General features: G+C 40.7%; 1 protein-coding gene across 6 annotated transcripts in view; it reads left to right on the plus strand.

Moving 5' to 3' along the window:
• The window catches only part of LOC126100800 (probable ATP-dependent RNA helicase DDX52), a 97870-nt gene that overhangs the window by 28898 nt on the left and 54173 nt on the right, over positions 1-14799 (plus strand). For 2 of the 6 annotated variants that reach the window (XM_049911429.1, XM_049911427.1), the window contains exon 2: positions 9769-9990. The exons of 3 other annotated variants lie outside the window; for them this stretch is intronic. In XM_049911429.1, coding sequence (XP_049767386.1) covers positions 9769-9990 — 222 coding nt within the window. Of the gene's footprint in view, positions 1-6579; positions 6771-9768; positions 9991-14799 lie in introns of those variants that run through there. One more of the 6 variants, XM_049911425.1, reaches the window with a different exon arrangement.

The following is a 14799-nucleotide window of genomic DNA, read 5'->3' on the forward strand; positions in this document are numbered from 1 at the left end:
CGAAGTGTCGCGACTGTTATGTTAGACTGTGGTTTTATACTATTTACGAAATTCAAAACAATATTAGATTGACATATTTCTGCTGTAAACTCACCTCTGGGTATTTCTTCAAGAAAATCTGCTAAGATTACTGCCAATTTATTGAAATCCACTCTTTCAGAACCAACATAAGACACCCCTGTTGCTCACACGAGGAGATCTCTGTAACACCACTGCACAAACTGCCATCTCGTGTGGAAAACGTTGAACTCTTACAACAAATGGCATTCGCAATGTGTAAAGGAACGTTGCCTGGAGGCAAGAATGCCAGTAAAAGGCACTGGGAAGTGTTTGTTGTCCCATGAGGCCAACGTAAATTTGATGTTGCTTGAGAGCAACACTGCCTAATAAAGGGTTAAAATGAATATCACAGGACCATTTACCATTAATATGCGATTTTCTTTCTTGAATAAACATTATTCGTCAAAATTCTCTGTCGACAAAATCGATTATAGACATTAGAACAGAACCCTTTTTATTAAATTAATAATTTATCTCTCATTTTACATTTCTGTGTAAGTTTTTAATTTGTAATTGGAGCCTGTGCATAGATTATTTGACTGCAGGATCACAGTTACAGGTTATTATTTGCAGTAAACCAGTTGCAGGGCATGAAAGCAGATGTGCATGTCTCGACCTTGTGACTATATTGAAGCATTCTTTTTAAACAGAGCCGTGCATAGCCCAAGTGCCTACAGTATGAGCAATATCAGACATGGTCACAACTGTTTTGCTGATATGAACTGCTGTTTAGAAGAGCAACTACTTAGCACTAACCAGTAGGTACTGTCGCATATCAGATCAAGTTTCACACTAACAGTGGGAACTGCTCTGCTTGGAATGTTCCTCCCTGTTTCTAGATGGTTTAAGGCGTGCTACTGACTTCAAGGCTGACATCAAAATAAAACCCCATTTTTTTCGTACAGGTCCATTCTGAGTAGGTTTACAGTAATGCTGAATACCCTATTGTGTATGCTTCCCAAACACTGAGTCACGTGCAATAGTACTACTTGGAGATAGAAAAAGAAGTCCTTACTATTCTGTATGTGTTCCAGCAATTTCATGTTTTCCTATATGGTTCCAAGTTTCATCTGATTCTTAATTATACATCTCTGGTTTCTCTTTTCAGCCCTTCAGCATCTTTGCTAGACAAAGCGGCCAGTCGCTTGCAATACTGGGCTCTGTCTTTGTCACACTACATTTATGAGATTTATTTCCGATACACAATCCAGAAAAGTAATATAGATGCTCTTTCTCGATTTCCTATTGGCCCCAATTCAGCCAAGATGATCAGAACGAACTGTTGTGTTTCCATTTGCATGTTGAAGCCCAAAACACCATGAATGGTTTTACCAACACCAGTTTCAGAGTCTGGTGGCTGTCACGACCGTCCTATCATATGTCAAGTTGTTCAGTTTGTCCCCTACAGCTGGTCAGATAAACCAGCAGGTGGAGCACCGGATGCTTTATATGATTGTAATGCTCTTGTCCACTGCCTCTCAGCTCTTGATTGTGTGTCACTGTTGGCTACTGAAGAGTCGGTGCCCAGGCTTGTGATCCCATCTGCACTGCAGCAAAATATCATGCTCCTTTCCACCTGGCCTACTGGGATGTTTCTAGTACAAAATTTCTGGCTCACTGCCACATATTTTGGCTGGGTATTGACAATGAGATCACATGCGCTGTAACAGCCTGCCCACAGTGCACCTCCTATCAAGTGACAGCCCAGACTTCTCTTTCCCCATATGTTCTGCTGCCTGCATCGCCAGTGCCTGCCCCGATGTGGACATGGATACAGCACCATCATTGCTAGTGCTCCCTTATGCTCTCGTGGGAGAGTGGGCACAGTGCTTGTCTGCGCTTGTGCCATTTCACACCATATTTTCCTGTGACAGAACGACACCTACTCCAGCAGTCGTTCCTACCAACAGAGACATGGATATCTCCACAGGAACACTTTTCCCCAAGGGGAAGTGTGTCATCAAACAGCACATGATGCAAATGCCTTCACACCTGGCCTACAGAGGTTGCCTCATAATATGAACAGACATTGCAGCAAGTGCTGTGTCATGCGCACAGGAGCCCAACATAAACCCAGTGCACAGGGTCTTCAGCATCACTTATGTTTACTTGCTTATCGTGTGCTCACCTGCATGACTGTATATACATGTGCTCTACATGTAGTTATGAAACTTTTTACTGTTCTATATTTCAATCAGTGTTTTTGTGAATCTCTTCATGTGGAAGCAGCATAAAACTTGGTTGGTTTTACTTCTAATATTGTGTCTGTACATTACAACTGGGAGTGCTACAATTCTCTACCCAATAACGCAGGTTCAGAAATCTGCAGTCTAAGCCATCACAGTATCAATGGATCATTTGGTTTAGATTCTAAACTTGGTTCCAAACCCGTCAATTCTGGAAACTATGCTGCAAATTGTGAAGTCTGCTGGCATCCCCATGTGAGGCCAGCAGTTTGCACCACTTCTGCCAGCTGCCCGTATGAACTAAGCATGGCATCAGAACCCAAGTGACAGACTTAATTGATGCCAATGTGATCTACAATTTATAGATGACTGCACCCTGTACTCACGATAGCCACAGGCAGCACCTCCTCCACATCTCAGGGTGAGGCCCCATGGTAGACACACTTACTACATATCGGATTTTTCCTGACCGTGGATGCTATTTTCTTAAAGGACTCCATAATGAGCCTAATATTAAAGCTCCAGTGATAACTAACAAACACCTCCTCCTGTGTGCTGGTTCAGACCCTGCTGAAGAACATGCCACCAGCCCACTTACAGGGTTAATGGGCGAGGCCAGCCATTCAACATCTGCATTGACTCTCTGCCTCAAGTGATACAATGTTTTACCAGCCACCATGCAGTCTGCTGTGGGAACAGGTACTTCCATCGAGTACTCTGAAAATTACATCAGCAGTGGAGCCTATGGGCAAAACAAGCGACACCCGAGGTGTTCCATGGGATGCACAAGATTTTCTCCCCACTAGTACAGCCCAAGACACCTGACTGAAAATGGCTGACAATGACCAAAAGCTAATTCAGTTGTTTGCATGCACACATCCTATCCACTCTAGTATAACCAACTTAAGAATTAACTATAAAAGCACAGAGAGAAGACTAAATATCTAATTGCTATTCTAGTTAAGTGTTATGAATGGGAGGCTGATGCCTTACTGAGCTGTGTAGATGACCATTGAAAAGATATGACAGTTGCCCTGTAATCTGCACTAATCTCCTTTTACAGTTATAAATACATGAAGTTACACTCCTTAAATGCAAAAACACCCAAGGTATTCCTTCCTTGTTCTGACTCTGTCTTGCAATAGTCATTTCATTGTGTACTTTTATTTGTGCCACTATTTTTCTGTGCCCTCTTTTTCTTTTGCTTATGATATACTGAAGTTTCTTCAGCTCTTGTTCTGTAGAGTTTAGTGCTAACCTTATTTCATGGGCATCTATTTGTTTCCTTTTCAGGGCTGAACTCTTGACTTTTATTTTTTTCATAGCCTTGTATTACAGTGGTGTCTTAGGTTGTGTAACTCTCATAACAATGGAAACAAAAATCACATTTCCCTGATAGCAAATACTTTTGTCTCTTGAGTAGTTGTCAACATTTTCCATATCTTTGCATGGTGCATTGTAACCACCACATTATCAAATTCTTGTACCACAGAGGTTTTGCATTCTTAAACATTTCGCAATATTCTTCATTATTGAAAAGTATGACTTTGAGTTTCCATATGCCTCTTGCATGCTAAATTTGTTATTTAATCCCATTAATCGCGCATATCTAAGTGTCTGATGTGAAACGCCAGTCGATTAAACTTCGGATGGTAGTAACTGTGTCTTAAGTTGGAGTGATACATAAACCCCATCCAGGCATCTCGCCAAGTGATTTGTCATGGGTGTGCATGCCATGCTTGGGCTTTCATGTAGGTATCTATCAAGCTCAACAATTCGACGATATGTCACAGTTTCACTGATTTATTGAAATTTAGTGTTTAGTCTTTTGGATTACGTATGCAGTTGAAGTCTGTTGCTAGGCTCTTTTGTGCTCTTGACTGATCCTTGATTGTGTGTCGTCACTGATCATTCTGCTGTTGTGAACTACTTCCAGTCTGTTGCGTGCTTTGAAATTATCTTATGGAACAATTCACCCTCATGAAAGAAAATTTGTTTCTGCAGAAAACTGAAGTATATGCAGAGATGCTCCTGCCACAATCTCTCCACTTATCACCAATTCCCTATATGTTTATCCGAAAATGAATTTTATGATTCACAGTCTTGTGTATTATAAAACCAATGAAATGTGCCATGGGTACAATACAAGAGGGAACGCCAACCTACCTTGTGACATCAGAAAAAGTGTAAAGTATTTTAGTGTTAATGTACTTAATGCACTGTCAAATAAGATGAAAGATCTGTGCAGTAACGGTACATCATTTGAACATGAAATAAGGATGTACTCACTTGACACAACATTTTGTTCATTAGATGAATTATTTAATGGACATAATATACTATTTTTGCATACCATAAAATGGGATAATTTGAAACGATTCCTGAGCTCAGACTTTCGTAGTTCCTATATTGCTTTTATTATATGGAAATTTCTTGCACTTCACTTTCATGTGACAATTGTATTGTATTGAACAGGGGACCAAGAAACGATGGAGAGGGTTCATCCCACCATGGCCCTCGGTGGTTCACAACCCCACAACAGGCCACAGCAGTCCACCCACCCCACCACTGCCTCACACTGAACCCAGGGTTATTGTGCAGTTCAGCCCACAGTGGACCCCGGGAACGTCTCATACTAGATGAGTGCAGCCCCATATGTTTGCAGGTAGAGTAATTATGGTGTACACATATGTGGAGACTGTTTGCACAGCAATCGCTGACATAGTGTAACTGAGGAGGAATAAGAGGAACCAGCCCACATTCTCGAAGGCAGATGGAAAACCGTAGTAAAAAAACATCCACAGGCTCGCTAGCACATCAGATCTTGACACTAACCCACCTGACAGATTCGTGCCAGGAACCAGCACACCTTCCCGCTCAGGGAGCAGCGCAATAGACCTCGCAGCTAGACAGGTAGGCCGGGTGACATTTAGTTGATAAGGTTGAAATTCCTCCAAAAAATTTTTGGAACCACTTTACACCAAAAAAGTTCATTTTTGTGCCTGTTTCAAGTATCATCATGATAGGGTGTCACTTGAAACAGAAAGTATTTTGCTAACAAATGTCATGTTAAAAGTATTCTGGGATACATACAACACAAGGCTTGTTTTTAAAATGTCAGTGAAATATTATTGTAGGTTTTGCTATCACGTAATACTAAAATAATGATAAACAGTATGTAGCGGAAATATTTTATGTGAATTAAAATGAAATCACATTGAGTGCTTATACAATAAGTTTATTTCAAATGACAAAATAATAATACGTGTGATGTACCTCTAAAAGAATTAACAAACTAAAGTATGTCCATTACATAAAATGTTAAAATTAACTTTTTACCTTTGTTTCACTGACTTGTATATCAAACTGTAGCCATATGAATTAGCCCTTTGAAAGAAGTTCCCACAGCATTATTTTTCATAGATGCACATTCATTGTACTTCATAATTTTTTAAACCAACTTACCTATGACAAATTAACGATCTACCACGCACAATCTCCATATAAAGAAAATACCAGTCTTGCCGATCTCGATAAAACTAAAATCCTGACCAATCGTTTCAACTTCCCCTACTATTTTGAATTACCCCATTTTGCAGCATATTTTAACTGCTTGTTACTGTAAATATTGTTGAATAACATCTGATTATCCTTTTACTATGACCATTTCGACGTATTTATTGTATTTGTTTTGTTTTAGTTTCATGTTTTTACTTTCTCTGCAATTGTTTTTTTTATGAATTAGCTGTACCATCTCTGACAGTCCTTGTTACGAGTATGCAGTGCATATTTATGTATTTTTTGATTCACTCTGTATCCTAACGTCTCATACGCATGTAATTATTAATGGAATATGACTATAAAAGAAAATGTAAACGTAACCATTCGATGGTGACGGCGCCTTCAGGCCCCATTGATAGCATCTGTGAATCGTCAATCGATGCTTTTCATTAGCCCATATATGACATCTAGGAGTAGCTCATTTTTGCATTCACCCTTTGGGGGCATCTGATTTCTCATCGTTACCATTTCAGTATGCTCGTAAGCTAAAATCTGCACCATTACAGTAACGCCCTCACCATTTACATTAGCTGGTACCTTTAAAAGTATGCGAGTAAAAATTCCGATGACGAGTGTGAATACACTATCTAGCCGTAATGCGATAATGAATATGCAGGTTTTCAATGCCTGTGAAACTTCTACTTTAATCATTAACATGTTTGTTTTGTGTAATGTCTGCTGTGGTTGTTTGCAATCTAAAGACTCGGTAGTTGAAGTTTTGTGGACATCGAATGTGATACAATCGCAAGACTAAATAATCGATATTTCTCGATTCGTCGAGTCAACATGTTTACTTGTTTAGTGTTTGTTGCTGTCCTCACGTGTGGTGGATGGTGTGTTCACTGTTTACACTTCGGTGTAGGTTAGCCGAGTGTTATGGATGCGGAGGACTTGTTCCGTAAACTTTCAAATGGAGCGAAGTTTGATCTAAAGAAATTTCAATACGATGCACAGAAACTTCAGGTGAGGAACTACCCAGTTGTCAAATTTGTAAAATAAAGCATGCCACTGATTTTTAATTTAGTTGTATTTTTCCAAAGACTGGTTTTTGGAATAGTCCCATTGTATCTATGATGTGGTCTAAATCCAAAGTAGTGATAAAATTTTTCGTTTTAATGTTCGTCTAGTAATGCATTTCCATTGGTAAGATGCATAGGGGAAATTATGGTTGTATATATTACGTTTTTCGAAATAATTATTCAACTTCCAACAGTCAAAATCACATTAGTAAAAAAAAAAATCATTACACTATGAACAAAATACCAACCTGATTGTAGTCGACATTAAAAATCATTACACGAACCCACCTGTGGAAACAACCTTCGGTATGTTATTTAGTTCTAATATTAACAGTAGTCGACAACAGAATTTCTTTCCGTATTTTTCGCAAACGAACCTGCACTGATCAAATAGTGTCGCCCTGTTTAACATACCATCATTCTAAAAAAAAAAAAAAAAAAAAAAAAAAAGGCCTTTTTTTTCATTCTACCATCTACGGATATGTACTCCTTTACTTGATGAAAATCTCTACTCTGAGATTAATTGTATTAAAAATGTCGGCCATTAATAGGTACAAACCAACGATTTTCGAAAGTAGAACCAATAATAGACTCGTCACTCTTGGCTCTTCTAGTAGTAAGGAACGTAAGAAGGGAAAAACAAAACATATACCATTTTAGGGCCTCTATCTTGGAGGTCTTCTCCGGAAGAAGTACGATTGCAAAGTACATATTCTACTAATAACAAGTTGGAAAAATAATCTTATTTGTAATTTGAGACCAGTACATTCACTCTTAAAAAACTCAATGTCTATAAAATCAGCTGTGACGCATTTCCAGCCTGTTACATAGCATATACAGGACACATGCAGTATTGTTACATTTGAAGAACATCTTGTAGCAAAAGAAGGTAAAAATATATATAACTCGTTCTTTGCTGACAACTTATTAATTACAGTTCATAAGCCTAAAGAAGTTCCCAATATCCTCCACACACACACACACACACACACACACACACACACACACACACACACACAAAGGCAGGCTTCAGACTGGATGCCCTTGAAGAATTAGAAATTTTCAAACACCTTTCCCTTAATGATGGTGTCATTCTGAATGAAGAGTTGCAGCAATGTAATAAAAAATTCTTTAATAGCATAAAGCCTTTACTTATAAGTGTGTATATCTGACTCCTCATCTTCTTCAGAGTACATCCTAAACTAACATCTTCCTCTCTCCTTGTCTGTTATTACACTGAGATACGACATTCGCTATTGCATTGTCTTGTACTTTTTATTTTGCGTAATACTGGCTGTTGATTTTCGAGATGATCGCTTATATGCTACTGAAGTTATTTTTGTCAATGTAAGCAGCTGATTTCTTAGATTGTTAGTAGATAGAATGACTTGTTTCATGTCCATGTTGAGGTAACTTTGGCTTGTGAGCAGCACAGTCTGATGGCACCTCCAGTGACTCTTTGGTCTTACAGCCCCTAGCGGCATACAGTGTGCCACATTATGTAGCTATAATTTTTGCTGATAAGTATTGTTCTTACATCAATTCCAATACCTTTAATTTTTGTATGGTTTTAAATATGAGTTTAAGAATTATTTTATATGGCAGGAGCTTTTTGCTCAGAAATCGTTTTTCTGCTTTGCCTACATGTGAATACAGTCACCTCATAAATATGTTCAATATAATAACAATATATTCTTGGTTTTCCCTCTATATTAACGGGTTTGTAATCTTTTATAGGCATTTTTTTTCTTCCCCCCTGATGAAGTCACCCACAGTTGGTGTCAAAACTCGTAAAATCAAATCTTCTGGGACTAGTCGGCTGTATTACATAAATCACGGCTATAAACAGTAAACTAATTTGAGGATAACAAAAGAAAATGTTGTGGGTAGTCCTTGCAACAATCAGCTGATATGTTCCAGTTAATGTCATTGATTTACATTAATTAATTTGAATGTTTATGTTGACATATGACAGGAAAGTAATGTCTGATATTTGTGCCTTGTGCAGTGCGAAGTCTGACACTAATTTTTGCACTTGACATTCTCATATTGTTGAACCCTTTTATTTTCAAGTGTTACCGGTAGCTGTTTGTATTGCTTGTTCTAACTATGCCACATCATATTGCTCATGTGGTTATTGGAACCATCAAAATCTATTGATATTGGTTATGAAGTGATTGAACTTTTCATTAGAGCTGCTTTGTGTAGTGTTATAAAAGAGCAAAAACAAAAAAAAAAGAATTTGATTGAGCAAGCAATATGGGGAAATTGTTACAAAGAATGGGTGTTACAAGATGTTAGAAAGTCAAACTGTTCAGCCCAAAATGGAAAAACCTACATTTAAGCCAACACAGAAGATAAGCAAGACTAAGACAAAAGTTCCAAGAGATGCAGGCATGATAAGGGCTCTTCAGTGATAAATATTATAGTGTTAAAATAAATGCAGGTTCGAATCCTGTTTTGGGCATGGATGTATGTGATGTCCTTAGGTTAGTTAGGTTTAAGTAGTTCTAAGTTCTAGGGGACTGATGACCACAGAAGTAAAGTCCCATAATGCTCAGAGCCATTTGAATATATGTGCATTATGCATTAAAGGAATAAAATTGACAGCATATGGTGGTTAAAATGGTCCCATCACTTAGATGTTACATTGAGGCCTTGGACACGTACATGAAGAAAAAATTTCTTTTTAACTGTTAGTGGTTTGCTTATCAGATATGGTAAGAACATTACTGAATTGGAACAGCTTAAGTATTAACAATATGTTTTATTGAAATGTTTAGGTTGCTTTGTTTATAAGTTTTACAATAATCCAAAATATGTTACATTTCTGTTCTAATTATTGTGGTTTTCCCACAGGTTAAACTTGTGAGCTACTTACTGAAACAGTGACTAACCAATGTTTCACTATATATGACGGATTACTTACATTGACTTTTCAGGTTATAAAACCGAAGCATGTTGTTGGCCCCTTCCCTATACAGATTAACTCACAAAATGACGTTCAGCACAAGAAACTAGACTATGAAGAGCTCACGCAACCACAAGAAAGTTTATCAACTGAGCTGAAATTGATTGGTTCTATAACAACTGATGGCAACAAGAAAAAGCATCTGAGTAATAAGGACATAAGAAATAAAGAAGCTGTTCTTAATCAGGAGAAGGTATGTATGGTTTTCATTATTAAATAAAAAAAAAAAGTAAGCTTTTAGAATAAGCAGTGAATAGACAGAGCACTAAGGTCTTTTTGTAGAGATAATCTAAGGCATCCTAAATCTAGGTGCTGCGAAGTTACTGTAAGATTTTCATCTTTGTTTGTTGTCCAAATGGCTATTTGTTTAACAGTGTACTTGTTACACATAGAACAAATGTAAATAATCATTAACTAAACAACAAATAAATCAACACACACTAAAATCATACTGCAACAAACCACTCTTAAGTCAAACATTAAAATACTACATTCGCCTCAAATGTAGATTGGGGCTAGCTGCAGTCACAGCAGTCTTCTCTAATATTCATAGGTTGCCACCACATCAGTTTCATGTAGCCAGTTGGATGACACTTTGACGTAAACAGTGAGAGACAAGAAAAGAATCTTACGTATTTCTTTTGCCATAATCGAAACCATTCTCTTCTTTGCCGTTTTTTGCTGTTTATTTGTGTTTTTGATCATGTATTTTTTCTGATTATGGCTAAAAATTTTATGAAATGGTGACACGTTGCAGTGCTGTACCTTTGTGATGAGAAACTGTTGTGCTGGAAATTATTAAAGAGAATATTTTACCAGGCACAACAATGATATCAGATTGTTTTCGTATATAGAAGTGTCTGAGTGACAAGGGCTTTAGCCATCTCACTGTAGGCCACAAATTAAGAAAATGTACTAGTGATGTCAGATTGCTTTTTAGCTTAGCATGATGTCTAGGTTAGGTTCATATGTGACAGTTTGACATACAGTAAATTCATCATATTCATTCTCACGGATATTTTGTTTGCTATTTTCTGAAATATATTATGAATTGTGAGTTTGTGGTGACATTGGGACCTAGTAACACAGCTTACATTGCTGCAAGAAAAATGAGCAGCAGATACATTAATAATATTTGTAGCCACAAATACACTACTGGCCATTAAAATTGCTACACCACGAAAATGACGTGCTACAGACATGAAATTTAACCGACAAGAAGATGCTGTCATATGCAAATGATTAGCTTTTCAGAGCATTCCCACAAGGTTGGCGCCGGTGGCGACACCTGCAATTTGCTGACATGAGGAAAGTTTCCAACTGATTTCGCATACACAAACAGCAGTTCACTGGCGTTGCCTGGTGAAACATTGTTGTGATCCCTCGTGTAAGGAGGAGAAATGCGTACCATCACGTTTCCGACTTCGATAAAGGTCGAATTGTAGCCTATCGTGATTGTGGTTTATCGTATCGCGACATTGCTGCTCGTGTTGGTCGAGATCCAATGACTGTTTGCAGAATATGGAATCGGTGGGTTCAGGAGGGTAATATGGAACGCCATGCTGGATCCCAATGGCCTTGTATCACTAACAGTCAAGATGACTAACATCTTATCCGCATGGCTGTAACGGATCGTGTAGCCACATCTCCCTGATCCCTGAGTCAGCAGATGGGGACGTTTGCAAGACAACAACCATCTGCACGAACAATTCGACGATGTTTGCAGCAGGATGGACTATCAGCTCGGAGACCATGGCTGCGGCTACCCTTGAAGCTGCATCAGAGACAGGAGCGCCTGCGATGGTGTACTCAGTGACAAACCTGGGTGCACGAATGGCAAAACGACATTTTTTTTGGGTGAATCCAGGTTCTGTTTACAGCATCATGATGGTCGCATCCGTGTTTGGCGACCTCGTGGTGAACGCACATTGGAAGCGTGTATTCGTCATCGCCATACTGGCGTATCACCTGGAATGATGGTATGGGGTGCCATTGGTTACATGACTCTGTCACCTCTTGTTTGCATTGATGGCACTTTGAACAGTGGGCGTTACATTTCAGATGTGTTATGACCCGTGGCTCTATCCTTCTTTCGATCCCTGCGAAACCCTACATTTCAGAAGGATAATGCACGACCACATGTTGCAAGTCCTGTTCGACTGCTGCCCTGGCCAGCACATTCTCCAGATCTCTCACCAATTGAAAACGCCTGGTCAATGGTGGCCAAGCAACTGGCTTGTCACAATATGCCAGTCACTACTCTTGATGAACTATGGTATCGTGTTGAAGTTGCATGGGCAGCTGTACCTGTACACGCCATCCAAGCACTGTTTGACTCAACGCCCAGGCGTATCAAGGCTGGTATTACGGCCAGAGGTGGTTGTTCACCCAAATTGCGTGAAAATGTAATCACATGTCAGTTCTAGTGTAATATATTTGTCCAATGAATACCCGTTTATCATCTGCATTTCTTCTTGGTGTAGCAATTTTAATTGCCAGTAGTGTATTTCACAGTTTTTTTCCCCCTAAATATGTCATGAATTACAAGGTTGTCATTAGCTTGGGAACTTATAGGCAAGTGCAACGAGCAACAATTAAATTTATAAATTTGGTTAACATGAACGTATTTGATTCTTTCTACCAAATGTAATATGATTTCCAAGGTTGTGGTATTTTTGCATAAAAATACGATATTTGTTCGTCTCTTGCTTCCAAACGTGTCATCTGTCTGCTGCTTCCTCATTAGCTGTGTAAAACGAGTGACTGACACACCCGTTTTCCCCCCCAGGGGATCCACAACTCTTTTGTGGATATGTGCATAGCGAGCACGGGACCCCGAGCTAATGTGGCCTTCCTTCCTATCCGGGCTGCATACCTTCCCTTTCCGCATCCTTCCCCATCCCCCATCTTCGCCCCTCCTCCCCTCACCTCTGGCTCTTTCCTTCCCTTTCTCCCCATCTGGGAGTATGGTTTGTGCCTACGTCCGGAGACGGACGCTTGAAAATGTAACGCATTCTTCGCCTTCTTTTCTTGTATGTCTTCTTCCTTCCTTTGTCCTTCTCTTTTCCTTACCTCTTCTCTTTACCCTTTTCTCCGCTGCGGCGTTTGAGACCTCTCTTCTTTCCTTTCCTTTCTCTTTCTTCCTCCCTGTGCGTGTCTGAAGGCCGACCCACGCATTTTTGTGCGTAGCCGGTGACGGGGTAACGCGTCATTCCCCGCCCCGGGTAGACAGGTAGGACATGTACGTACCCCCTGGTAACGGCCAGGCCCAGGGAGGGGTGATTACCCGAGCTGATACCTTCCGAAAGTGCCGATTGGTCCCTCTGTCCGTTTGTCGGGAGGTGTGAACAATCACCTAAGGCGAGAGTGCCCTCAGAGAGGGCCCCCACAAGGGAGGAGCGCGTCATCGGAGACGCCGGTAATCATGGGGGATTCTTCCGCAATGGTTTCCTCACCTTCCACTATGTCTGCTCACAAACGTAAGTTCACTGAGTCTCAGCCACAGACGGTTCTTCCATCGTTGCCACAGTTCCTTGTTGTTTCTCGGTCTGACGAAGGTCACGACTTCTCCACAGTCAACCCTTTCATTATTCAGAAAGGTGTCGATGCAATTGCAGGTCCTGTAAAGTCTTGTTCCAGATTACGGAATGGCACCTTGTTGTTAGAAACAGTCAGTGCTCTCCAGGCACAAAAATTGCTGCGTACTTCACTGTTCCACACCTTCCCTGTCCTGGTTGAAGCGCACCGTACTTTAAATTCCTCGCGTGGAGTCGTTTATACACGCTCCCTCGATGAAGAAATTCAGCACTACCTGTCTGACCAGGGCGTAACGGCTGTTCATAGAGTTATGAAAAGGGTTGACACAAACATCATTCCAACCCGCACTGTCTTCTTGACATTTCACAAAGTTCAACTTCCATCGAAAATCAAAGCAGGCTATGAGATAATTTCCGTTCGCCCTTACGTCCCAAACCCTACGCGGTGCTATCGGTGTCAGCGGTTCAATCACACCAGCCAGTCCTGTTCCAATCCGGCCAAATGTGTTACGTGTGGCAAGGATGCCCATGAGGATGCTTGTCCACCTCCATCCCCTCGCTGCATCAACTGTATGGGTGACCATGCTGCTTCCTCTCGAGATTGCCCCGTTTTTAAGGACGAAAAGCTCATCCAGGAAATAAGAGTGAAGGAAAAGGTGTCGACCTTTGCTGCTCGAAAATTATTCGCCAGTCGACAGCCCACTGTGCCTCCGACAGGAAAATACAGCACTGCCCTTGCTTCTCCTCGGCCAACAAAGGAGGCGGCCACGCAGACTTGCGACTTCACCTTTAGTGCCACGGTCGTCAGATCGGCCAGCGCAAAGATCGCCCGTTCAACCTCACCACTTTCGCCTGCCCACTCTATGGCTCACCCTTCGTCGGGTTCTGCTAAATCTCGAGCCCAAAAGTCAGACACCAGGACTTCGACAAAAGAGCATACTCGTGAAGATTTTTTACGTACCTAAACTTCACAACCATCGGTTCCTCCTTCATCTAAACATCATAATTCCAAGAAGGCTACAAAGAAACCCAGTTCATCTCCTTCTCCGCCAAGGCGTGTCCCATCTACAGCACCACCTAGCGGAAATCGCCCTCGGCCGTCTTCTGTGTCGCCGAGGCTCACTGCTGGCGACCGATCAACCGGCCGATCGCTGGTGGCAGGAGCTGCTCCTGAACTACCTATGGATCAGGATCTTCTGCCTTCGGCTGAATGCCATTCCATGCTGTCGGTCGCAAGCTCTGAGCAGTCGTTGAGTTGACAGCAACCTTGGTCACATTCCTCCATTTTCTGTTCACCCTATGTCCATTATCCACTGGAATATCCGCAGCATTCGAGCCAATCGGGATGAATTGTCGATCCTCTTACGATCCTACTCGCCGGTCATCTTCTGTCTTCAGGAAACAAAGCTGCGTCCCAATGACCGCTTTGTTCTCCCTCATTTTCAGTCCGTCCGATATGATCTCCC

Source organism: Schistocerca cancellata, chromosome 9, assembly GCF_023864275.1.
Source record: "Schistocerca cancellata isolate TAMUIC-IGC-003103 chromosome 9, iqSchCanc2.1, whole genome shotgun sequence".
In the NCBI taxonomy this organism is placed as follows: Eukaryota; Metazoa; Arthropoda; class Insecta; order Orthoptera; family Acrididae; genus Schistocerca; species Schistocerca cancellata.